We start from the raw sequence: 26,416 nt of genomic DNA on the forward strand, positions 1-26,416 counted from the left end.
TTATCTGTTTTTAAAATGTTTCACTGTTTGTTTCTATAAAAGGTTAAAACTTATTATTCAATATCAAAGATTTACAGAAAAAGCAAAAGCATGTTGTCTAAAGGTGTAGTTTAACTGAAGGGAATGAAGTGAGTATAGGCAGCATGTTAGCTACATGTTAGCTACATGTTAGCTACATGTTAGCAGCATGTTAGCAGCATGTTGGCTACATGTTAGCTGCTTGTTGAATGCTTGTCAGCGACATCTCTGCTGTGAGTTGGCTGGGTGTCAGCTGCCAACTTACTGCCTATTTTCTGTGTTGGTTACATGTTGACTGCTCGTCAGATGCATGATGGCGCAAAGGCTGCGCGTCAGCGGCGTGTCAGCGGCGTGTCAGCTATATTGTGACTGCATGTCGACTGCAGGCTGCATGTTGGGTGCGTCCTCCTCCCTCCTAGTTTTACCTCAGTAAACCATAAACTGTATATTTATATTATACTTAATCACTTTATAAATGTTAGAAAGATTTATTCCTCACAGGAAAGATCAACATGCTCAACTGTCAATCATAATCAAAACATTTAAATAAAGTAAACATGTGAATCATTCTCCGCCCTAACAGGCTGCAACACAATCATGTTTCCAGTTTCTTTATACCAGTACGGGGGGCTGAATCATTAACTTACATCAAGACTACAAATCCAGTGAATGCTCTGTGTTCTCTTAAACTAATACAAACACACACACACACACACACACACACACACACACACGCTCACACACACACACACACACACACACGTGAAGTGTGTGTTTTGTGTTTTCAGGTTAAATGTAAATCAGACTCATTGCGTGTGATTGAACATCGAGTCCTGGCATCGATCTAACCGAACCTCCTGCTGTCCGTACAACAACACGAACACTGTATGTGCTCCTAACGAGGGAAAGTGATCGTTGCCACGGCGATGCCTGACAGCTCGTCAATAAGTCTCCTAAGCAGGTGGACCGCTGGGCTTCAACGAATGAGAGACTGTCACTGACCACAGAGGAGAGAGGGGGGGGGGGTGAACTGAATGTGTTTCTGCCTCGTTTGAATTTAGCAGCATTTTAAACACCACAGAAGAAGAAGAAGCTGCGAGGTTTCTCATGTGTCACAGACAGAAAGCAGACCGTTCTTGAGTGTGAGATGTCACTGAGAGGCCAAACACCCGTCGACTTCTCCCCGCGGAGTTCTTCACATTCAGTCTCCATAAACAGAGTGAGCTGAGTGTGCGTTTAGCGGCTCCTGTCTGCAGTGAACACATCAGTACAGTCGACTATCTGAAGACACGGGCTCTCATTTATCAACAGTCATTGTTCATAAATCGCACATGTTCTTAACCAATATGCTCGTGCAGAGACAGGACCAATCAGAAACTATGAAAGTGAATATTCTCTTAACCTTAAAGTCAGGGTCGGTCATTTCCTCCAGATCCACTTTTTAAAGATTCTGGTGTAAATTGTCTTTAGGTCCTGACAGACATTAATAACTCAGGTTCTCTGAAAAAGAAAACAAAGAAAATCCGTCATCTGTATCAGTTTGTAAGTCTGTAAAAACTTCAACCAATGTCTGCCACGTGGTACCAATCTGATGAACCAATCAGACGCCTCCCTGTCTCCCTGCTCGCTCTCTACCTCTTGCGTGCTCTAGTTCACACTCAGAGCTCGTCACCGATGACTTTAGGAGTTTATACTGTGAGTTTACTGACTGCTGAATGAGACATGAGACGACGTAGTTTCTACACAATGACAGAGATGAGCTGTGAGGGGGCGTGGCTTATGAGGGAGCACTGAGGGGAGAGGGTGCAGAAGGAGCACTGAGGGAATGCTACTTTCAAAATCATGCTAGTTTTTTTTTAAATTACTATCCCTGCCTTTAACAGGAATGATGTCAGAGAGCAAAGAAAGGGGGCTTCACAGCAACCCGACTTAATGTCAGATGAAGTTGACTTTAAACAAAAGTAAAATACATTAAAGGGTTAAAAGGCGGGTACAGCCACGGAGACGCCGGAGTCGGCCTCGTTCTGGTTTTTCTAATTAAAAGTTTTTCTTTAGTAAATGTGTTTTGAGCTTCAGGAACACACACGGGTAATTGTTCCATAATATCCCAAAAACCTGCCGACATGAACTGATTTATATCTTGTTTTTTTTTGATTAGTCAGCAGTATTTTATGGCTGAACAGTTCCTGTTGTTATATCCGTCTCGGTGTCGGATGTAATTGAAGTTATTTCCATCCTCTGCTCTGTGATCATCTGATAAGAGGTCTAAATATAAATGAAGTTAAAACAGGTCGATGTGGATATAAATACTCTGACAGCTTCACTCTCAGGTGTGTACTGAGCGCGTGCAGAACGCCCCGTCGATGTTTTTTTTTTTTTGGATGAAATGTGTCGACAGATTTGGAGTCACAGCGGCACGCCTCCTGTTTACAGTCGGCTTGTTGTTTTAAACTCTGATGGCGAGAAGAAGAGGGAAGAGGAGACGTAATTCGACTCCCACAAACATTAAGAACCAGGTCTCAGATCAGCTGTTACACCAGTTAGCAGAAACACAACCAAACATGTGGATTTGACTATTTAAAGGAGCAGTTCAACATTTTATAGAATGTTCCGTCCCTGCTAACATCAGCAGGACTGCTCCGGATATTCTCCTGATCTGGTCGTTCACATAGGCACCTCACAGCAGTTGACTATCCCTGTCAGACGGGAGGGGGGGCGGGGGGGTCTCCTGAGGTAAGACCATGCAGAAGAAGCGGACGAAGCAACAGAGTCCACTCTACGAGTCTATAATGACAATATTTGTCTAAATGCAGTGGGGATTCTAGGGTCTGTTGGGGCCTTAGGCAAAAGTTATTTCGGGGGCCCTCCCAGGGCATAGAGGCTGAATTTGTTCAGATGGGGCCGCCTTTGGGAGGTTTCCCACTGTCATTGCAAAATTTGCACTTTTTGGGTTGCATCTTGGTCCAAAATGGGTCAGCCCTCTGGGGCCCCCTTCCTGGTCTGGGGCCTGTTGACAAGCAGCACCCCTGTCTTCATATCATCAGGCGTTTTTGGGACTGCAGAAACTTTTTCATATTTCTAAGAGCCGTTGGAACCCCCCCCCCTTTTTTTATTCACTCCGCACTGCAGGAACTATGAACTGTTTTAGTTCCTAACACCCCGTTTAGAGGAACATTTTCCTGCTTCAGAGTCTGTAACACAGCGGTGCGAATGCAGACTGCAGATAAAAAGTCCCCATGGCGTCTCACAGAACTTCCCAGTGGATGGTTCCTCTTAAAAAAGTCCCCAGAAGTGTTTGGTATGAAAACAGCTAATGTGTAGTCCAACAGAATCACAATCTGAACTAACGAGCGGGGAGGATCATACTGCAGAACAGAAAACATCATGCATTACTTTTGTATAAATCTATATTTTATTTTCTAGAAAAAGCCTCCTGCCTCTATCTTTGAGTCTGGATTCTACGTTTTATAAATGAGACCCGTGAGCTTTACAAGGCGTCAGTCTGGACCTGCACAGAGGTTTCCTATCCCCCTGTTTGAGTTCCTCAGCTGAAGATGTATCAGTCTAAGCTGCGTCACAGCGCACACAGGAGCAGAACCAAACACAGCAGACTGTAAAGTTCAGAGTACAGAAACGGACAAAAGTGCAAAGTGATGGAATAAGCGATGCAGTGTCGGAGGGAAGTTGTTTCTGTGGAACATTTGCACGTGGGAGGCGAGCTCTGGCACTTAAAACGGCTGAGACTCTGCACGAGAACACATTTCATGAAACATTTAAGAATACACACGACTCGTCTGAGGATAACAACACGGGGGTCAGAGGAAAAACTTTACAATAACAGATGCACAACAAATACACCAATGTAGAGGGAGTCCGACTGGAACCCTCCATCTCTCTCTTCAAAATACAAATAAACATCAGAGCTGGGATGGAGAGGTTGTGGATCAGTGCGGGGGGCAATTCACACATGTTTTCTAAATTCGGCCAAAATGTCTTTATTGTGGATTTCACACATGCACACAACTCTTGAAAGCTTCCTGAAATGATCACGTTGAGCTGTGTGAATGCAAACAGCTGAACTTACTCTTCAACTTCATAGAAAAAATATCCCTCTGGAAGTCAGAGTGAGCTGATGTGAGTGTGTGTGTGTGTGTGTGTGTGTGTGTGTATGTGTGTGTGTGTGTGTGTGTGTGTGTGTGTGGACATACAGTACATATACTGTATGTCCTGCAACCCGTTCACAACCACAGACTGGTGTGATCTCTGTGCACGTAATTTAACTGCTTCATTTTGTTTTCTCTGTTCACCAGTATCGTCTGTGCAGACTGCCGGACATTTCCAGAAAATTTCAGGCAACCTGCCCCTGAAATCTTCGTTGTTTGTTCACACATGCACATCACAGCGGGAGACTCTCCCTGCAGGACGGGATGGAGGGAGGGTCTCAGGACAACGCAGGAGTAGTGGACAAAGCAACAGAGTCCAACAAAAATGAACAGAGTCAAACACTCAGATGACAATTTATGCTTCAATATTAATGACACATTCACAATATAAACAAACGAGTGGAGAATGGTGAGAATGATGCTGAAGCAGTTTCATAACATGCACAGAGATCACACCGGGCGCCTGCATACAGTCTGTGGTCATGCACCGGTTGCAGGATGCAAACGTCACCACCCCCACCCCCACCTACGCACTCCAGGTTAATCTTCTCTGAACATCTCCTTCTGCGTTCTCACATCAGCTCACCGTGCCTTCACCAGGAATATTTTAAGTAGGAGCTCGGCTGGCAGGAAAAAGTCGTCTGTTTGCGTTCACACATGCAGCTCAACCCAAAATCTTCAGGACGTTTTCCGGAGTTTGTTGCAGGTGTGAAAACACCAAAAAGTGTCTCCTTGAAGTTGTATTTTTTTGTGTGTGTAAACAAAAGTGTCCTAACTAATAGAAACTGTGATGTGATTCAGCTTCATTATGACCGTTCTGACCTTTACACGGAGGGAACACTGACGGTCTAAATGCTGCTCAGACCTTCAAACTGGTTCCATGCAGTTACTTTGTGCTCAGAAGATTCTCAGTAAAATAAATAATGATGAACTGATCAGTCTGTAGGAACACAACAGGTTGCTTCAGCTGTAGTAAAATAAACCTTAAGGATCTCAAAGACAGCGTTTTGAGAACAGAAAAAGCAGTTTTTCACTCGCCTTCACTCACGCACACAAACACAGGTCTGAGACACGGCTCACCTCGCTGCACCACCCTGAACCCTCACAGCATGGACCCCTGGCAGACGAGATCCAGGGCAAAAATGAAACGTAAAGATCAGCTGGGACTCACCCTGCAGCAGCGTCAGGGTCCCCCACCTGCACACCAGCACTTTCCAGGAGGAACAAGTTGTCACCATCCTCTCCTCCTCTGCGCTCCTCTCAGAAGGCGAAGCAGAAAAAACTCCTCTCACAAAATACAGCCACCTGATTGGACGTTTGCTTTTTTTTTTTTTTTTTACTTTATTTTGACGGATTTAAAGAAGAAGAAGAAGAAGAAAGAAGAAGAAGAAGCGTTTTCCTCTGCTGTGTTTCCTCTTCCGCGCCTTCTCTCTCTCTCTCCTTCTCTATTTCTCCGCTCTGCCGCCGACAACAAGGATGTGAGGAGGATGCTGCCTGGCGCTGGCTGTGTCTCGTTGCCTGTGGTAACCAGTTGCTATAGTGATGGACCCGAGCTCATTGGGGAAAGAAGATGATGATGGAGAGTGGAGGGGTGGGGGGGGGGGGGGGGGGGTGGGGGGGAGCAACTGGGAGACCTAGTGACGGACAGAGAGGAGTCCCTTTTTGTTTACATGGAAGTTTACAGCCTGGTTCAAAAAACCAAATAGGTGTGATTAGCTCATGTCTCGATGGACACACACTGTACGGGGGGTGAATGTTTTGATGACTCATCAGTTTTGGTTTGATGAAGGATAAGAGTTATTCACAAGAAGGCGTGTAGCTGACCTGATTGACAGGTGGGCGCGGTGTAACGGTTTGTCAGGAGGTTTAAAACCCGCCTCAGCTCCAGCTCTCAGCCTGTCGTTAGGTTGACTGAAAGTTAGACTGAGACAGCATTTCCAGCATGGAGACCGCCATCGATGGGACTCCAGCGCCCCCTGCAGGAACAGACGGGGGGCGACACTCAGGCTTCAAACATTCATATTTACTTTTTTTTTATCTATTTGAAGTTGTTTTGTGTTATGTGTGTCCACTTGCGGTATCAAATTAATTGTTTTTCAGGTTTGAATATAAAAACAAAATCTGTTCTTAGATCCTTTCTTGTTCTTCATACCACTGAAATAACTCAATTCTCTGTTGGTGTTTTTTTTTTTTTAAAGGAAGGAGGAGTCAATGTAATTGTAATGGATGTAAGATTGTGCACTAAGTTAAATTAATAATACATGTTAAAACTAGTGTCTTTCTAAAATGTTGTATATCCTTTAAAAACTAGCTAGTTATAATTTAATGTTAATTCATGTTGCTAAGGTTAAGTTTAAAAGCATATCGGTAATTGATTGGTTTGGTCTTAAGCTTTTGTTATTGTTTTACACTTCCGGTTTTACGCCAGTGTTGTCTGAGCGTCATTCATTACACCATTGAATGAAAGCCAGCAACAACGTGTTTGTTTCTTCTTTATTTCTCCCCTTACAGGTAAGAATACTGGTTAAAAGTGAATAAAACCAAGTATCTATGTGTTGTAAGTTTCCGGGAACAAGTTAGTGATATGTTTTCTGTATACAAAGTAATTTCAGTATGTTTATGAAGCGGGTTAAGCATGAATGTGTTTGCCGTGATGCGTGCATGCTAGCTTGAATCACACAGACAGAGAGCGATAGAGACAGGTGTACTGCGTCTACTGAGAGTGTGTTATTTAAGTTGTATCGGTCAGTTGAACAATTACAGTTACATGGTACAGTTTAAAGAAATATCACTCTGCAAGTGTGTATGTGTATAACTACTAAAGCAACTAAGAAAGAGTTAAATGTGTTTACATAAAACAAGCAGTAGATTATACAATATTGAGAAATACTAGCCTGTCATATGACAGATGTAAAGGTATTAAACAGTGCATGTATGTTCATCCAAGTGTATAATACTGTACAATGATAATATGATGTGTTATTGTATATTATTTATTACACCATTGAATGAAAGCCAGCAACAACGTGTTTGTTTCTTTCTTCTTTATTTCTCCCCTTACAGTACGCTGTACAGGGGTGTAACATAATCACTGCAAACCTTCAATTATCCCAAACACACACACACACACACACACACACACACACACACACACACACACACACACACACACACAGCTGTGTTACTGCAGGATGTAAATGTTAAATCCTGCAGTCATGTGTCATGAAGGCATCATCACAGCAGCTGTAACAAGAACTGAGATAATCACAGTGTGTGTGTGTGTGTGTGTGTGTGTGTGTGTGTGTGTGTGTGTGTGTGTGTGTGTGTGTGTGTGTGTGTGTGTGTGTGTGAGCAGTAATTATCACTTCCTCTGGTGTGTGAACTACCTGATGCAGATGACAAAGAGCCTGTCTTCGCGTGGTTTTGACTCAGACAGATGTTGAGCTGAATTGACTGAAGTGTTTTTAATTTAAGACCAATAAAAGTATCTGCGGTGATTTCACTCTTCATTTTACCTTCTGGTTTATTTTAATAAATACAAAACAAAAACACCTGTTAACTACTTGTTCATACTTTTATAACCATATTTTAAATTAATCTTTTATACACCAGGCAACAATTTCCTGGCTCCTCTGACCCTTCTCTTTAAGGGTCTCTGTGCCCGAGTACACTCCAGTATGTTCACAGTCTGATACAGCAGGGGGCGGTTTGCTCATAGTTGGTTTGCAAACCCGCCAATAAGCAGAAAGAAGAAGAAGTAACTATGGCAACCACTCAAAGGCTGAGTCCATCCTGCTAACTGTGGATGTTTTTTTGTTATTTCTGAGATGCTAACAACGACCCTCTTCCTACTTCCATATCTACTGTGCAGCTCAGAGGATGACACCGGCCCGGGTCCCTATAGTGTGAAACCAGCTTAACAGAATGTGCAGAATTGAAGTTTCTGGAATAATAAAAAATACCATGAACAAATCAGCCGAGGTCTAATAAAAGCCTCCAGTGGGTGTATGGAGGCTTTAAAGTGAGACACAAATAAACTTCTCCTTTCTTGTTTTGGTCTTTTGCTTTTTCAAACAGTTGCTGTCACGTCATGTTTTTTTTATTTTGCATCTGTTGTTTCTCTCTTTAGGCCGACTGCTTGTAGCTTTAAAATGTGCTGCATGATGCTACTACTGTGCAGTTCTTCTGTTTGACCACCAGATGTCAGAGATGGTAAGGCTGAGAACCCTTTTCCCTCTGAAATTCTTCTCTGTGTTTTTGTATGCAAAACTTTATACAATGACTCAGACAGGTTGTGAATGAAAGGGGAAGTTAACTCCGCTTGTTTCAGCCCATGACAGAGCATTGGGAGACACGCAGGACTTTAGATTAAGATTAAGATTAACTTTATTGTCCCAGTGGGAAATTTGTCTTGGACTTCACAGAGCTCTGATGCAGTAACAAAAAATAACAAAATACATTCATTTGTCGGTAAAACATGTCAGTTAAATAATCATAAAATGCCATACAAGTGAATTACTAAAACCATAAATATGTAATAGTTATGAAAAGTGATAACAGTGCAGGTACATCTACACATCTTCACACACACACTCACACCACCTCATACATGCACACACACATTACAGCTTAGGTACTGTTGAGGGCTTTGATGGACAAGGGAACAAAGGTATTTCTGAAACGGTTGTTCCTCCCTCGGGGTACCCTGTATCGTCTGCCTGAGGGGAGGAGCTGGTACTCAGGGTGAAGAACATGAGATGGGTCTGAGATTATTTTTTGTGCCTGTCTGATTATGGTTTGTTGAAAGATGTCTTGGAGGCTAGGGTGTTGATGAACTCCCATGATTTTCATGGCTGTCTTTGTGAGTCTGTTGATTTGGGCCTTTGACTGAACGGTCAAATTTCCAAACCATGCAGAGATACCATATCGTAGGAGGCTCTCTACTACTGCATGGTAGAAGAGAAGCTGCACTTCCCGGGACACACCAAAGGTCCTGAGTCTTCTCAGAAAGTGAAGCCTCTGCTGCACTCTGGAGCAGACAGCTTCCACCTGGGCCTTCCACACTAGTTTATTGTCTATGTGGATGCCGAGATATTTGTAGGACTCTACTTGTGTTATGGTGTGATCATGGATGACCACTGGTGAGTGGTCGCCAAGAGGCCGAGGGTCGAACACCATCTCATTTGTTTTTTTTTTTGTGTTGAGGAGGAGATGGTGTTCGTCTATGTGTTTATTTATTTATCACAGTAGTGTTAAACCTTCAGATGATCAGATTATTTTTATATATTTTGTTGGTTAATGTGAAGTTTTAAGAACAAGTGTATACATTTGTGAGAGTTTAAAGGTCAGATACAGGGATAATCTGGAGTTTGTAGGGATGTAGTTGAGTCTTGTTGTGCTTTTGTTCTGTATGGCTGCTCTGGGATTTAATAAAAAGTCCTAATCCAGATATAAATATAGTTTAATATAAGTTATAGTGAGTAAATGTGGTGAGGTGCTCTCCTGTCCTGCAGTAACTCAATGTGGTCTGTGATTATCAGATATTTAAATACACGTGTGCACAATCATAACATTCAATAATGTTATTAAATCAGATGAAGGAGGACGTCTTATACCTTTTTGAAGTTCTTATCATTTTCTTTGTTTTATCACTTTCTGCATCTTGTAATGCTGCTGGTACAGGAGGTGTAGCTAGTTGGCAATAAGTCCCGGGATAGCTGGTTAGCATCAGTTAGACAGACGACAAAGTTGGGGAATTCCACACGGCACTTTTATTCTGTTTTACTAAATGGACCATACAAAGCCAGGTCAGCACGGCACTATATATCCTGATCACACATGACAGGTAAAAATAGGCAATTATCCTGCACCAACTCATCACTAGAGTTTTTGAGAGTCCTCTCATCATCGACATACAAGATGACTGTCATAGATAGACTTTCTCACCCACCCACATAACAGAGACACCACCTTGTGGCACTATTTGGTACTACTATGAATATATTCTGACTGTTACAATGTGTTGTGTATAACTCTTCAGTAGAGGTCTACACACAGGTCTTAGCACAGATTAGGCCGACTGTCAGGACAATCACTGACACACAAAAGATGGTTTGAATGAAATAACATCAGATCACACTTTACAGATCCAGCTTTATCTGACAGGTTAAATGATCCTGAACTAGTTTGGAGCTTTGTACGCTGAAAACTGCTGGAACAAGAGAAATGTGACACCTTTGTTGATGTTTGAACACCTGATGCTGTGTTTCATTTTGCTCTGCTTTTAGTGCTGAGTAAACTCTGCTTCAGTCCTCACTCATGGTTTGAGAAGATCTTTATTTAAAGTGATACAACATAACATTTTAAGATATATCACTATATCACACAAACAAAGCTTTATAAGAGTTCTTTTATCTAAATACAACTTTTATATTTTTGTCTTAATAAAGATTTGAACTCTTTCTGACAGAAGCTCGTCATTCTCACTGCTGATCAACACCTGAGTTTATTGCAGACTGTATATAAGAAGTGAACATAACCTCTGCATTTTGTAGCATGTCCTGGACATGCAAAAAGGGGTGAATAACTTTACTATAGCTAACGGAAGCCCACCACCCATTAGTTAACTAGACTACCCAGAACTAAGTGAGAGCTCACTCCCTACCAGCCGCTAGTCTACTCTTTCCTAGTACCTGGAGCTATGTAAAATTACTCCGCTACCACCCTTTGGAGGAGAGAGGACTTGTTATAATCACAGCCCTAGGATTATCTGCCTAACATTCATTTCTAGAATAATTAGATTCAAGAATAACCCCTGGTATAGGACTCTAGATTACCCCCCGGAGAGGGAATAACTGTAATCTCTCCCCGCTAGGATGTAAGGTGTGTATGAGGTGTGTAGTAAAAGTCAGTAGAAGTGTGCCGTGGTGTGACTGCTCAAGCTTACCTTCCAGGGTCAAAAAGTTTCCGAAAATGTATTAAAAAACTTCAAATGAGATTTATTTTTTTGCTTTTAATGGAGAGACAGGACAGTGGATAGAGTCGGAAATCAGGGAGAGAGAGTAGGGAATGACATGCGGGAAAGGAGACACAGGTGGGATTTGAACCTGGGCCACCCACTTGGAGGAGCAATGCCTCCATACATGGGGCGCGCGCACAAACCACTGCGCCACTAGCGCCCCCAAATGATATTCTAAATGCAAATACAAAACAGTAAAAGTAAAAATATGAAAATGTAAAAAGTAAAAGCAAAACACAAAGACCAAAGTCTAAACCCGAGAGTGTAGACACTTGAGGTTTTAAAAGATCTCGGTCTCAGACTAAGTCCCAAAATGGGGATGCAAAAGTCAGAATGACGTGGAGTCCTTTAGAAAAGTAAAAAAGAACCCCGATCAGCTTTTCTACAGCCTTTTTTTAGTCAAACTGTCTCTTTTTTTTCAAGATTCTGTAAAACCTCAACAATGCAGATTCGCAGAAACGAGATACATCCACAGGTGATACCAAGTTCACATGTGGTTTTAGCTTGAAGACCGTGAACCAGGCAGATTCGCAGAAATGCTATATGCCTACGAGCTCGTATGTGGTTTTGCTCAAAGTATGGCACACTTATCCTGACCTCACAGGTGCATAGGCACTCGCGGGTGTGTGCAGGATTGACAGGAAATATAAAAGCCAAAAACCAAAAGTCGTAGCGACTATATGACATATGAATGAATATGATAAAAAGATTAAGTGATAATAAAAGAAAAAGTAAATATATGAAGTAAATGATGAATCGATAACGTTTTTTCAGCTTTAAGGCAGGGTTGGTAATTTTTGAGAACTAGCATGATTTTGAAAGTAGCATTTCCTCAGTGCTCCGTCTACACCAGCCCCCCCCCTTCTGCCTCTGTATTTCTTGTATCCAATGACAGCGAGGACGAGAAGAACGAGTGCAGCGACGATGGCGATGATGGGGATGACGGTGTTCATGGGGATTACGGGGTTCATGGGGATGACGGGGTTCATGGGATTCACTGTTGAGCACAAATCAACAAACCACAGTTACAACCTGTGCAGATGAAGCAGGTTAGAGGAGGAGAACATGTGCCAAGCAGACAATCATCCTCCTGTAAATAAACACTGTTTGTCCTGCTGCTCTTCATTTGAATCTCCACTGTAAATAAATCCTGTATCTATGTTTGATTCATCCATTCATCCTCTAGCGAAACACCTCCAACCCCCCTCCCCTCACGTTCACACGAAGGAGTCAAGCTGTGGACAAAAATTGCTATCACCTGTGTCCTGCATTGTTGTGTTAGCATGCTAATGTTAGTGCTCTTTAGTTAGCTCGTAGCTTCACATTAGCTGTGTCCTGCATTGTTGTGTTAGCATGCTAATGTTAGCGCTCTTTAGTTAGCTCGTAGCTTCACATTAGCTGTATCCTGCATTTTTGTGGTAGCATGCTAATGTTAGCGCTCTTTAGTTAGCTCATAGCTTCACATTATTGTGTTAGCGTGCTAATGTTAGCGCTCTTTAGTTAGCTCATAGCTTCACATTGTTGTGTTAGCATGCTAATGTTAGCGCTCTTTAGTTAGCTCATAGCTTCACATTGTTGTGTTAGCATGCTAATGTTAGCGCTCTTTAGTTAGCTCATAGCTTCACATTGTTGTGTTAGCATGCTAATGTTAGCGCTCTTTAGTTAGCTCGTAGCTTCACATTGTTGTGTTAGCATGCTAATGTTAGCGCTCTTTAGTTAGATCGTAGCTTCACATTAGCTGTATCCTGCATTTTTGTGGTAGCATGCTAATGTTAGCGCTCTTTAGTTAGCTCATAGCTTCACATTGTTGTGTTAGCATGCTAATGTTAGCGCTCTTTAGTTAGCTCGTAGCTTCACATTAGCTATATCCTGCATTTTTGTGGTAGCATGCTAATGTTAGCGCTCTTTAGTTAGCTCATAGCTTCACATTGTTGTGTTAGCATGCTAATGTTAGCGCTCTTTAGTTAGCTCATAGCTTCACATTGTTGTGTTAGCATGCTAGTGTTAGCGCTCTTTAGTTAGCTCGTAGCTTCACATTTCATGTAAACTGACACAGAATGAGCGTGATCTAAAAACTCTTACTAACATCCAAATAATCAGTGAGTATGTTCTTCTTCTTCTCTCTAGTTCTTGACTAAAACAGCTTTTATACACAAGGGGAGGAGCCGGCCGTCCCGTCCATGTAAACATGACTCTGACCCAAACCCAACAACACAGCCAGCGGGACTCGAGCTTCTCCCTCATTGTAGACAGTCATGACTCAGAGACACATTTACACAGGATAAACTGGGGCTGGGCGATTCGTCCTAAAATCTATATCACAATTAATTGAACATTTTGACTCAATTAAAATTAATGAATGATCCATTTGTTTTTGTTTTTTGCCCTCGTAGGTCGCTGACATGGTCTCTACTGTAAATATGCTCCTCTATTAAAGCTGAGATATGTTTTCTAATGATATAGGTCAGTGGTTGTCAAACTTTTTAGACTACGTACCACCTCCGAAAATATTTGGCTCTCCAAGTACCACCATTATGGTAGATGTTAAAATACACTGTAGGCCTTTTTCTACACACATTTTATGCAGAAGGCAAATATATTCATAAAAATAATATTATTTATTATTGACTGTTGGCAGCCACACTATAGGACTAATAAGGGCTAGCGCTAGAACTGGCACTTTAACTCCACACAACTCTGACATTTGCCCAAATCAAAAAAAAAGTGCAGCACAATAAAAATGACAACTTTATACCAACAACCTGTTTGAAAATATTTAATCTCCAGTGTTTCCCACACAAAGACGATACCTGGGCCCAAGTATATTTCCGACCGGTTCTTATTTAGTTTTTCATTTATTCATAAAATTGCTGCGTGCCTGAGAGAGAGAGAGAGAGCACGGGGGAGAGAGAGCACGCGCTCTGCAGGCTCCCTGCAACCAGAGCTGCTGTATTATAAGTCTCTGCGTTCAACATAGCAAAACTGCCTTTTTAAAAAAGAATCCCTCTCGACTCCTGTGGAGTGTTAAGACAGCAAACAAGCAGAATCACATCAGCTTCAGAGCGAGAGAGAGAGAGAGATAGATAGAGGGAGGGGGAGCGATAAGTTCCACTGTCCGTACATGCATCAAAACTGAAGATTCTCCTGGCTCCGTTTTAAAAATGTAAATGTACAGCTGATGCTGCCGATTGTGTGCTGAACTCCAATAAATAACAGAATATCTGTTAATGTAGGCCTACAGCTGCTTTCTGTTGATTCAGGACTGAACTATAACGGAATATCGAGTGGAACTTTTCAAAACGTGAGGCGTACTCCTGTTGTTGTTTATGTCTGTGCGCGTGCGAGCATAATTTGAGCAGATTAAATTTGTTTGTTGCGAAAACTAGATTAATTTAGAGGGGGAAACACATTTGATATAAATACAACCCAATAGATACAAGACAGATAAGATAAGAGTACGACAAATATTGTGTTTTAAATATTGTGGAGATTTCTTTGCGTACCACCACAGGGAGCCCGTGTACCACCGCTGGTACGCGTACCATAGTTTGAGTACCACTGATATAGTGCATATCTGATGAACTATTTTGAGGGTACTTATTGAATATTTCAACCTGAAATCAAAGCATCGCTTGAAATTAAAACGACACATTTTAGTTTTAAAGAAGAAATGAACTTCTCTGAAACAGTACAAAATAAATAACTTGCATTTCTGTCAAACAGTTTTTCTGCAGTGTTTACATTTACAACGACTAGAGGTTCTGAATGTCGGTCTCGATTAATGGCCCAGCCCTAAGCTATACTTGATTTCTGCTGTATTTATGTGTAACATGTCGCACATGCTTCATGCTAACGTGAGGGGAGGGGGGTTGGAGGTGTGTCTCTGGTGGAGAGCGGAGGCTTCAGTATGGAGGAGGCGTGGCCTAACAGCAGTTTGTTTTGGTTTCATGCTGGTGCTCTTTAAAACTCAGGAAAAGTTTCCTTCTTGGTCCAGAGGTCAACATTATCATCGCTTTAATGCTGAACCTTTAAACTCTTTTTCTGAATACTTTTACAATTTGAAGAGTTTGAAAGAAAGAAAAAGTCACAACTAAACTTTCCCTCCATCACACGACTGTTACAGTCAAATCCTCTCTTTCATCACTTCTCATCGAGGTCTTACCGGAGTTGGTCTTGATCTCTCGTTTGTCCAGTTTGGTGACGATGTCCTCCTTCACACCAGAGAGCTGAAACACACAGTCGTACTTCCCCCAGTCATCAGAGGGCAGTTGAAGGTCAGCGCTGATCTGGAAGGTGGTTGGGGAGGATCTCTCCCTTGTCCACGTCCTCGTGAAGCTCCTCTCCGTCTTTCCTCCAGAACATCATGGCTCTGTTGGGGTAGAAACCTGTAGCGTGGCAGGTGACCCGAGAGGAGGGAGTCTTCTGGAGGAGAGACACTGTGGGGAGGTCTGGAGGACAAACAGGAAGACAGATTATAGTTTCTTTATCAGGATTTACTCTTAAATACTGTTACAACTCATGTTTGATGACACTTTTTAAATGTACTGGTAAAAAAAGGGACTTTAAAATCCAGTGAGTCAACAATGAAAATCAACCTTATTAAAGTATAATTCAAAGAAGAGAGGGTCAGAGGGGAAGAAACAGAAGAAGAGAGGTGAGGGGGGTTCAGATGGATTGATGAAGAAGAAGAAGAGGAGAGAGAGAAAGTACAATAAAAACACAGAGAAACTTTGAGAGAGAGCGATGAGCAGCAGAGAGAAAGAGATCTAACATGAAGGGAAAGGTAAGGGGAAGCTTAAAGATGAAGACAGAGCATGTGTGATAGAAACATGTGAGAAATATTTATTGTTCAATTACAAGATAAACAAGAAAAGAAGAAGATGAACATTGTCAGAATTCATCTCCATCAGGTCATTTGATCCTACCTGTTCTCATCAGAGAGCTCCTCCCATAGTTCAAATACTTCTTCAGCCAGTCAGGACAATCCTTGGTGAAGTAGTTCTTATAAGCCTTTAACTGAGCTTTGTCTGTTTCCCACTGCTGTTTGGTGAAGACAGCCTGTTGTTGTGCAGGGACCCACGTCATTGTCTTCAGGTCCAGAGCTATGAAGTCTTCTCCATCATAACCAATCTGATGGTAACCATTAACATCTCCAGTCTCATCATCCCACTCACAGCCTACCATCTCCTGGTAAATGTGAACACCTGAGAGAGAGAGAGAGAGAGAGAGAGAGGGAGAGAGAGAGAGAGAGCGAGAGAGAGAGAGAGAGAGAGAGGGAGAGAGAGAGAGAGGGAGGGAGGGAGAGAGGGAGAGAGAGGGAGAGAGAGAGGGAGAGATTTTTTGATTTTTAAACAGAACTTTATTTATCAGTCTTCTTACTGTTCAACAATAATATACATTCCTAAAATTCACAGATGACATTCACAAAATAAACAGATTTTACATCAGCACATGAACTAACTGATCATGCTCTACAGAGCACAGCACACTGTCATGAGTCCACACTGACTGGAAAGTCTCCAGGTCCTGATTTGCTCTGTAGAAGCTGAAGTCCAAAAACAACCTGGATTTTAACATTTTTACAAACAACAGCTTCACATCAACAACATCGTCTGGCTCCTCCACCTTCCTCCTCCTACTCACGTACACGGCCATCTTAGCCTGACCAAGGACAAAGTTTATCAGCTGACATTTGTGTTTGTGTTGTCGAGTGTATTTAAAACCACAAATAAAAACCTGCTTAGTAAAAAACTCTTTAAAACCAGTAAAAACCTTCTCCAGAAGATCAAACAGAGGTTTCAGCCGACTGCACTCTAAAAAACAGTGAAACACCGTCTCCCTGTGCACACAGAAAGGACACTGATCAACAACATTCACATTACAGAGATAAAAGAGTTCAATGATTCCATGCAGGATTCTCCACTGGAGGTCTGCATGTCTCTTACACAAGGGGGGTTTGTATAAAGACTCCCAGGAGGGTCTAAACTCAGGAACTAGCCCCAAATAAGTCCTCCAGGGGGTGTCACTGCGTGCGTTCAGTGTCTTTTTATTCAAAGTCTTAACAATCAGTCTGTAAAAAGTCTTTCCTGCAGCGTCGGCCAGTAGAGGACCAGAACAGTCCTTCAGGTCTGCAGACAGACTGAACTCAGGAAACGGGTCAGTTTGGTCGGGCAGCAGAGAACCGTCCCCATAGTCCGACATCAGAGACATCTCTCGTCCTGTCAGCTGATGTCTCCAGTGATTCAGCAACCGATCAACGACTCTGGTCGACCTCACCCCCAGACCAGCAGCCAGACCAGCAGGACAGTCCAGCTGAGGTCCGGTCAGCTCCACCACCTGCTCCAGAGTGGAAATCCTGGCACTGCAGAACTTTCCGGACAGGCTCGGTCCAGCCCAGTCAGGAAGATGAAAACGTCCTCCAAACAGTACAGGCTCTTTAAGCAGCCAGTACAAAGAGTGGGAGTGTCCCTGTCTCTGCCTGTTCACCAGACTCCACACGTTAAAAACACTTCGATAAAATCCAGTGACAGAGGAAATGTTCACTTGCTGTAAATCCATTAGAAACAGAGACGAGCTCAGCCCCAGTTCTCCAAACCGCTGTAGAAGACAGCAGGCCAGCGGTCTCCAGACCAGGTCTGCAGGCCCAGTGAGTAGTCTCTGGAGGAACTGCAGGCGGAGAGTAGCCCCCCTGCTGGCCAGGTGGACTAATCCATGTCCTCCTTCCTCTTTAGGGAGGAAGAGTACACTCTGAGGAATCCAGTGTAACCTGTCCCAAAAAAAATCAACTAACACTCTTTGAATGTTACACAGGAGAGAGGACGGAGGGTCGATACAGGTCAGTCTGTGCCACAGGGCAGAGGAAACAAGATTATTGGCCACAAGTACACAACCTTTAAAAGACATATTTGGCAACAGCCACCTCCATTTATCAAGACGTCCTTTTACTTTTTCTAAAACACCCTCCCAGTTTTTACTAACAAATGTTTCATTCCCCAAAAACACTCCCAAGTATTTAAAACCTCCTGACTTCCAAAAGAGGCCTCCAGGCAGACTGAGCCGACCCCTCAGCTTCTCTCCCACCATCAGTGCTTCACTTTTCAGCCAGTTCACTTTGGCAGAAGATATCGACCCAAACAAATTCACAGTCTCTTTTAAAACATCGATATCTCTCTGCTGGTTGACAAAAACAATGACGTCATCAGCATACACTGACAATTTAAAACTGACATCAGAGGCAGGAAAACGAACACCAGAGAGACCTGACCTCAGTCTGTGAAGCAGGGGTTCAATGGCTAAGGAATATAACATCCCAGATAAAGAGCAGCCCTGCCTCACCCCCCTCTGTACACTAAAAGGAGCACTCAGGCCTCCATTGATCTTTAGCACACTCGCAATGTCACGGTACAAAACCTGGATCTTAGCTAAGAAACATGGGTTGAACCCAAAGGCGGTTAGAGTCCGCCATAGATACTGGTGTTCAACCCGATCAAAAGCCTTTTCCTGGTCTAGTGAAATCAGACCAGTGTCTACAGCCAATGAACCAGAGACTTCCAAAACATGCCGAATGAGAGTGATGTTATCACTGATGAGCCTGCCGGGCACACAGTAGGTCTGGTCTGTGTGGATGATCGACCCCATCACCTGCCTTAGTCTGGATGCCAGGACCTTAGACAGGATTTTGTAGTCTGTACAAAGTAATGATACTGGTCTCCAGTTCTTTAGATCCTGAAGGTCGCCTTTCTTTGGCAGCAGAGTGATAACTGCTCTCCTGCAGCTCAGAGGCAGACGACCCCTCTCCAAACTGTCTCTTAAAACCTCCAGGAGATCCTCTCCCAGCACACACCAAAACACTTTATAAAAGTCAACAGGAAGGCCATCAATACCTGGAGCTTTTCCATTCTGCAGACTCATGACAGCAGAGTAGAGTTCAGACAGAGACAGCTGGGCCTCAAGCTCTGTGTTGTCTTCAGTGCTGACTTGAGGAAGACCGGTGTAGAAGGACTCACACACCTCTGGACGATCAACGAACCTGCTCGTGTACAGATCCTTATAAAAACCAGGTGCATGTTTTCTGATCCCAGCAGAATCTGAGATCGATTGTCCACTGCTGGATCGTACAGAGTGAAAGATCTTCTTCTGTCCACTTTTCTTCTCCAGACCAAAAAAGAACTGAGACGGAGCATCCATCTGGGTGACATCCAGGAACCGAGACCTGACCAGAGCCCCCTGTGCTTTAACGCCCAGCAGGTTGGCTAAAGCCGACTTTTTAGATTTGAGGGAAGCTAAATGTCCCTGATTTCCTGTGGCATCAACTAAACCCTGTAGTTCTACCACTTCAATCTCTAGATCTCTCAAAGATCTGGTAATGTCCCTGGTGACATTGCGAGTGTACTGCTGACACAACTGTTTAATCTGACTTTTTCCAAAGTCCCACCACTGCTGAATGGTTTTAAAATCAGACTTCAGCTGTCTGTGAGTGACCCAAAAGTACTCCAGTGCAGACTTAAAAGCTTTATCGTGCAGCAGTGTGGTGTTAAAGTGCCAATACGCACTTTGAAGTCTGACATTCTTAATAAAAACAGAAGAATAAACGAGACAGTGATCAGTGAAGCCTACAGGAACAATAAGACACTCTTTAAAAACATTCATGTTGTGTTTAAAACAATAAAAGAGATAAAACATTGTCTTTAGAGTGACTCCATGTGTACTGTCTGTGTGTGTGGTGTAAACTCCTCCACACTTCTCAAAGCAGCTAATTGTCATATTTGACAAACTGGAAAAAACATTTTGGACCTTTTGGATTCAAGAGACTGAAATAATGAGTCCATGATCAAAATGATTGTCCCTTCATTTTCTGTGGATCATCTCATCAATGAATGGACTGAACTGTTCAGCCTGATGAGTGAATCATGACGTACAAACACTGTTCAAGTTTCATTCATCTCATTTAATCTACATTTATAATTCACATGTAGAATCTGGGATGGAACCTGAACATCAGTACGGTCCAGTTCATACAATCCAATATGTTTCATACCACATATTTAGAGCGTTAACTCATTATTCTTGTTATTATTGATGATGTAACGGCTTTTTTTAAATCAATCAATAAATGTTTGAATCTGTTAAATGTCAATAAAAAGTCAAACAAGTCCATCACAACTTCTCAGAGGCTGAGATTAAATCTTTAAATGACTTCTTTAGTCTGAGCGACACTGACTGTGTGTGTGTGTGTGTGTGTGTGTGTGTGTGTGTGTTAACATCTGTTCACTAAAATACAGGATCAAATTATGAATAATCTTTTTTCAGTATAAATTGAATCATAAACAAACCTCCAGTTTGTCTGTAGCGCTCCATTAAATTGTCAAGGCTGAATTTGAAGCTCTGCTGTCTAACCACTGAGCTCTCAGTGAGCCACTCCCAGTAGTCAGCTTTGTCTTCTGTGACTCTGTTCATCCAGTCCTGTTTGGGTTCTGTTCTCTTGGTGTTACTGTCGTAGTAATCTATCTGAAAATCATCAACCATCCCAACAGACACAAACTCTGGGATGTTTGGGACTTCAGAAGACGCCGTGAGGAAATACTTCAGAGAGTGCATCTCTGTAAGGACAAAATGTTTTCATCAGTTTAATCTGAAACTTTTTACATCATTGAACAAAAGTTATTATCCAGCACACAGAATCAAAAAACACTTCCAGTACATTCAACCAAACCTGATCATCTCTCTGCAGTCATTAAATACTCAAATTAATTTAGAGATGAAAAGAAAAAGTTCTCCTGGAACTCTTATTCTGATATTTCTGATTCAAGTGTTAGAAAATGTTTTTATACTGAAATTATTTATTCAACAAGTCAAATATTCAAGTGATGCAGTCATGCCCCTGACTTTCACTGACAGATATGTTTCATTAAGTGGATTTTTTATTGACTTCTTGACATCTCATGACTAGTCCTCACGTAGGCGGGTTTTATTATTTGAGTATTGAAAGGACAGTGTCGGAGGACAGCAACAAAGAAAAACTATTGAACAGTATATGGAGCACAGTTTAAGAAGCTGTGTAGACTGAGTGGAGCTGCACAATCAGCCAGCGGAGAAAAACTCAATTAGAAAAAACTAAAGAACTTAAACTAAATGACAGATCATTTCTGAATCCTGCATGTTGTCTGCTTTCTGAATGCACGTCGATCATTGTTCTGTTTTTAATCTGCTCTTTAGAAAAATATGCACTGCTCAGAACAAAAAAGCTTTTAGATAAATCTGTGCAGGAATAAATGGAACCACTTTGAATAAAGTCTACAAACTTTGTAGTCTTATTAATGCTGAATTGTTGAGGCTGCTGTGGATGTTTTTTTTTACTTTCACAGATTAAAACCATTTATTTATTTTTGTGTGGGAAACACAAACTGAGCTGTGACGTTTCAGTTTGAGAATAAAGTCGTGACTGCCCTCTGGTGGACAAACTCTGTAATGCAGACTCTGTTTCTAAATGATGTTCAAGCTGCTTCACTGTTTTCTGTCACTTATCGGCCAACATAACCACAGAAAACTAAATATGTGCAATAAGCTCACATCAGCAGATATGTGTTTCTAGATCCACTAAACAGTCTGATGTTTGACTTCAATTAAATGTTGGAGCTTCAGGGTTTATGTGATCTCAACTAAACAACAAACAAACATGTAAAAGATGAAGATCATCTGTGGAATAGCTTTGAGCTTATTCATATTTCATATACAAATATTCAGAGGTAAAACAATAAACCGAGATTAACTTCATTTTGAGGGTCAGGAGGTTGATTATGTTTCTGATTCTTTGAGCACATATTTGAGTTTGATCCTCACAAAATGAACTTTAATGACTGTGACACTCTGATTATATGTTAATTATCACAATTAATTCAAGTGAAATAAGTATTTATACCACATTAATTATACTACATTAATAAGAAAACACTTTTTCTAACATTAAACTGTCATGAACGACTTAAAGAGTCAATTTAAATGCTCTGTTAATGGTTTTAGAGGTGAAACACTTTGAAGGCATTTTGTTCCTTTTTCTTTCTGAATCAGAGTCTATCTGCTGTGTTCACTGTAGTTATGCTGCTTTTCGTCTGAAGCTCAACATCAGCAAAACAAAGGAGGTGGTAGTGGACTACCGGAAGAAGAAGAGGCCCCCTGCCCCAGTCATCATCCAGGGGGAGGAAGTGGAGAGGGTGGACTCCACATCAACAATAAACTGGACTGGTCTCACAACTCTCACGCCCTCTTCAGGAAGGGACAGAGCAGGATGTTCTTCCTGAGGAGACTCAGATCGTTCAGTGTCTGCAACAGACTCCTGAAGACCTTCTACCAGTCTGTGGTGGCCAGCGCCCTCTTCTTTGCTGTGGCGTGCTGGTGGGGTGGCATCAAGACTGGTGAGGCAAACAGGCTGAACAAGCTGGTGAGGAAGGCCCGCTCTGTAGTGGGTCTTGATCTGGACACTTTGGAGTCAGTGGCTGAGAGGAGGATGAAGGACAAAATCTTATCCATCCTGGATAACTCCTCTCACCCTCTACATGACGAGCTGTGGCAGATGGGCAGCTCCTTCAGCCAACGCCTCCTCTCCCCCAGGTGCAAAACAGAACGCTTCAGGCTCCTTTGTGCCCACTGCCATAAGACTGTACAACAGCAGCCTATGACAACAATAACAGTCCATCCTGACACAAAACTTCACCCCCATAAAACACTACATGACCTGCTTCATTATTATCATTATTATCATTGTATTATTATTATTATTTAGGTCAATATATACATATATACTGTACATTCTATATATTTTATTTTATTATTATATTAGTCTATATTATATAACATTTCATTATATTACACTATATTGTTCATATTTCACTATATTATATTATATTATATTATATAACTGCACTCTGCAGTACTGTGGTACAACACTGCCTCTCTGCTCTTTACATTACTTTACTATTTATCATACCAAGTCACTTTAATCACTTGTCACTTTATCTTGTCATTCTCTGCAAATACTGTCTCAATTCCCTGCATAGTTAACTTCATTCATTTTGTACTATACTCCCTATTTTTATTTTTATTTATCTTATCTATTCTGTTTAATGTGTATTTTGTATTTTGAGCTTTCTTGTCTGTGCTGCTGTAACGCCCGAATTTCCCCTCTGGGGATCAATAAAGTATTATCCTCTCCTATCCTATTTTAACATTCATGGTCCTGTTCATATGAACCGGGCCTTCATCATTTCTCGGGTTGTCTTTTGGAAAAGATAACTAGCAGACACTTTTTATAGCCTTTCTCACAACAACACTTGTAAGTATCAGGGTGTGAGGACGTGAACAAACAGGATTTACTAACGTCAAATTAAATGTTCACTTTTCACATTTCAACAAGCTGCTTCAGTCCTGAGAACAAACATCAAATGAAGCTTTCATTTCTACCAACAGTTTATAAAGACATGCGACATTTCCCTCTTTCCATTAAATCGTCTTCAATGAATCTGAACTCACCTGCCGTCGTGTCGTGGAGGAATAATCCCACGAGAGACACAAACACCAGAGTCTTCATTGTGACCTGTGAAGTCTTCAGCTGAATGCCCTTGGAGCACATAATAAACATAATCACATCTGGGACAGTTTCATCGCAGAACTATTAATATTTCCCTGTTGGTGAGGTTGTTTCTTAGCAGCTCGGCTCTGACAACTGAAGAATGCAAACCCCAGGTCAAACCCTTTTCAACTTTCTAACCGGTAAGCCCTCTTTTACTGCTCACCTGGGTTATTGGATTAGCTAATGTGATAGGGTTGACAAAGAATCTGATCAAAAACTTTGCTGAAAAGATTACAGTATTTACCTGTTATGTTACCCAGTACTACACCTGATTTTGCATGGTGGGTATCTACTTCTCTGCTTTTATGTTCATCTACCGATGTAAGGAAGGTGGAAAATCATTTCTGAATACTCTGATAATGCAATATATGATGCCTTGTTTCAGATAAACCATGAGCCGGTGGGTTGACTTCTGTCCATGGTTATGAGGCCCCATCATATGATTGTGGATGTGGGGATCAGGCTGTGAGTATACAACAGTGCCACATCATCAAACAATAATTCAAATAACAAAAGAAAAAAGAAAAAACACTCTAAAACACGTTAAACATCTGCTAAATGTAGTCAACTTTTATTATGAAATAAGGGATCCACATTCACTTAATTCCTAGTCACTTCACCTTGATTAACTGCTAAGCCTAACCATGGAGATTTTCAAGTATGGCACGTATGATTCATATCTTTTCATTAATGGGTGTTTGATGTAAAATAAACACAAGCAGCCTTTAACTGTTAACCAACCAGCTACGTTTGCTAGATGCTTGCTAGCAAAAAAACATGGAGTCGAAACCTTCATGTATTCCTTCCTACTAAAATGCTGCCAGTACATTGTACATGTGACCAACAGGCCACAAGTACAAAGTCTTATCAGTGTGATAAGAGAAATGTAAAATTTGTATATAAAATATATATTTTAAATTTTAAATAACATAAAGCTTTCGTTGAGTTTCTATTTTTGTCATGTTCTTCATCTTACATTTCTTCCATTTTGTCCACAGACCTATATATGTCCCCTCCTCATCAACCCCTGTCTCTATGGAGTTAGATCAGTCTCAATGTTCACAAATGCACACAGAAGGATTCACAAATGTATTTCATTGCACACACAAATATATGATATACATATGTATTTAAAAAACACATTTGTATCTTGTTACATTTATATACAGACTGTTCAGTCTGCATTTACAAACTGTTTGTCATTTGTGAACCTCACTGCATTTGTGTGTGAGACTTTTGAGACTCCCCTGCTGTGGTTAGATTCACAAATGCATTTTTTTTTCAGCAAGGAAATGTCTGTAGCCAATCAGATGTCTACTTCCTATTCAATCAATCACAGTAGCGTGGATTGAAGGGTATGTTTTAATGTGATCACTTTAGCGTTACATCTGTGCATACAGCATAATGTAGATCACAAAATAGGAGGTGAATTGAGGCAGTCATGTAATGAACTGAATACTCAGTGTATTTGTGTATCCTGAGCAGCAATCTGTAAATATTTGTTGCACAAAGAGTTCTCAGAAAAGCAAACACAGCACACCCCCCCCCCCCCCCCCAAATAAATAAAAGAAAATCAACAGATTACCCCTTTGTGTACATTGAAAATCCTAGACCACTTGGAACTGTGCCTTGAGCAGCTTCTATAAAAGCTGGATGATGGCTCTGTGAGGGCCAGTTATTCAGCTTGGAGAAAAGCTTCCTACCTTGTGTTTTCATTGAGCGATACTCTGAAGCTAACCATCTGTATCATCATGAATCTGTGGTTCAGCAGTCTTTTCCTGGTGGTTGGGTTTTTCATGAGCAGCTCAGCTCAGTCAGTTGAAGAATGCAGGCCTCTGGTCACACCTCTTCCTACTTTTGAACCGGTAAGACTCCTCTGCTTCTTAATGGGTTTTTAGGTGAGCATTAGTATTAACGATTTAAGTAGTACACATATCTTTGAATCTCGTTTCAGTTTCTTCCTCCCTTTCTTTAGGATAAGGATCAGCAACAACTTAACACTTAAAGACAAATTCTCTGCAAATTCTTAAAAGCAAAGGTTAACAACCTTCCCCTTAAGTCACTCAGTTAAAAATATGGTTACTTATTTCCAATGTGACTTCCTCAGCATAATGTTGATTCATGGGATGTCAAAATTGGGACCTTTTGAAGTGCTCAGGGATATTTCCTTCACTCAATGTTTTATGAATAAAAACACATATTTGAGAAATATTCATATTATAAATGTTAAGAATCTGGAGCTTCTGAAACAAAGGAGCAGAAGAAGCACAGGACTCTGATCGGGTTGCCATACTGACAAAGCGTTTCTGGAGGAGCAGAATTCTATGACTCAATCTTATTGGTATATTCTTGTTCTCCTCTGATTCCAGTCTTTAACTTGAACTTTAAGTTGTACTTGAAGCTTTTAGTCACTTTCACAGCCTTTTAAGACAGTTCTCCCAGATAGATTTGTTATCATAAATTCGGTACTGTGCCTGTACCCTACATTTCTAAACCTAAATAATCAAAATCAAAATTTAGTGTACTGAATATGAGCTTCTGCACCTGGTGGAAAAAGATTAAAATCATGAAAGAGGAACAATATGATCAAAG

General features: G+C 41.5%; 2 protein-coding genes and 1 pseudogene across 4 annotated transcripts in view; 1 reads left to right on the forward strand and 2 right to left on the reverse strand.

The window, feature by feature from the left end:
* LOC132991134 (cortexin-2-like) overlaps positions 1–5,764 on the reverse strand; it is a 20,275-nt gene extending 14,511 nt beyond the window's left edge. Inside the window, exon 1 of the mRNA XM_061059768.1 lies at positions 5,353–5,764. The gene's annotated coding sequence lies outside the window, so the exon portion shown is untranslated. The remainder of the gene's footprint in view (positions 1–5,352) is intronic.
* LOC132991113 (uncharacterized) overlaps positions 1–26,416 on the forward strand; it is a 113,884-nt gene that overhangs the window by 85,493 nt on the left and 1,975 nt on the right. Inside the window, exons 1-3 of one of the 3 annotated variants that reach the window (XM_061059733.1) lie at positions 23,873–23,964; positions 24,210–24,289; positions 25,593–25,689. The exons of 1 other annotated variant lie outside the window; for it this stretch is intronic. In XM_061059733.1, coding sequence (XP_060915716.1) covers positions 24,243–24,289; positions 25,593–25,689 — 144 coding nt within the window. In that variant the 5' untranslated portion in view covers positions 23,873–23,964; positions 24,210–24,242. Of the gene's footprint in view, positions 1–23,872; positions 23,965–24,209; positions 24,290–25,592; positions 25,690–26,416 lie in introns of those variants that run through there. One more of the 3 variants, XM_061059734.1, reaches the window with a different exon arrangement.
* LOC132991101 (major histocompatibility complex class I-related gene protein-like) lies at positions 15,291–23,804 on the reverse strand (annotated as a pseudogene).

The sequence above is a fragment of the Labrus mixtus genome, chromosome 16 (assembly GCF_963584025.1).
Source record: "Labrus mixtus chromosome 16, fLabMix1.1, whole genome shotgun sequence".
NCBI lineage: Eukaryota > Metazoa > Chordata > Actinopteri > Labriformes > Labridae > Labrus > Labrus mixtus.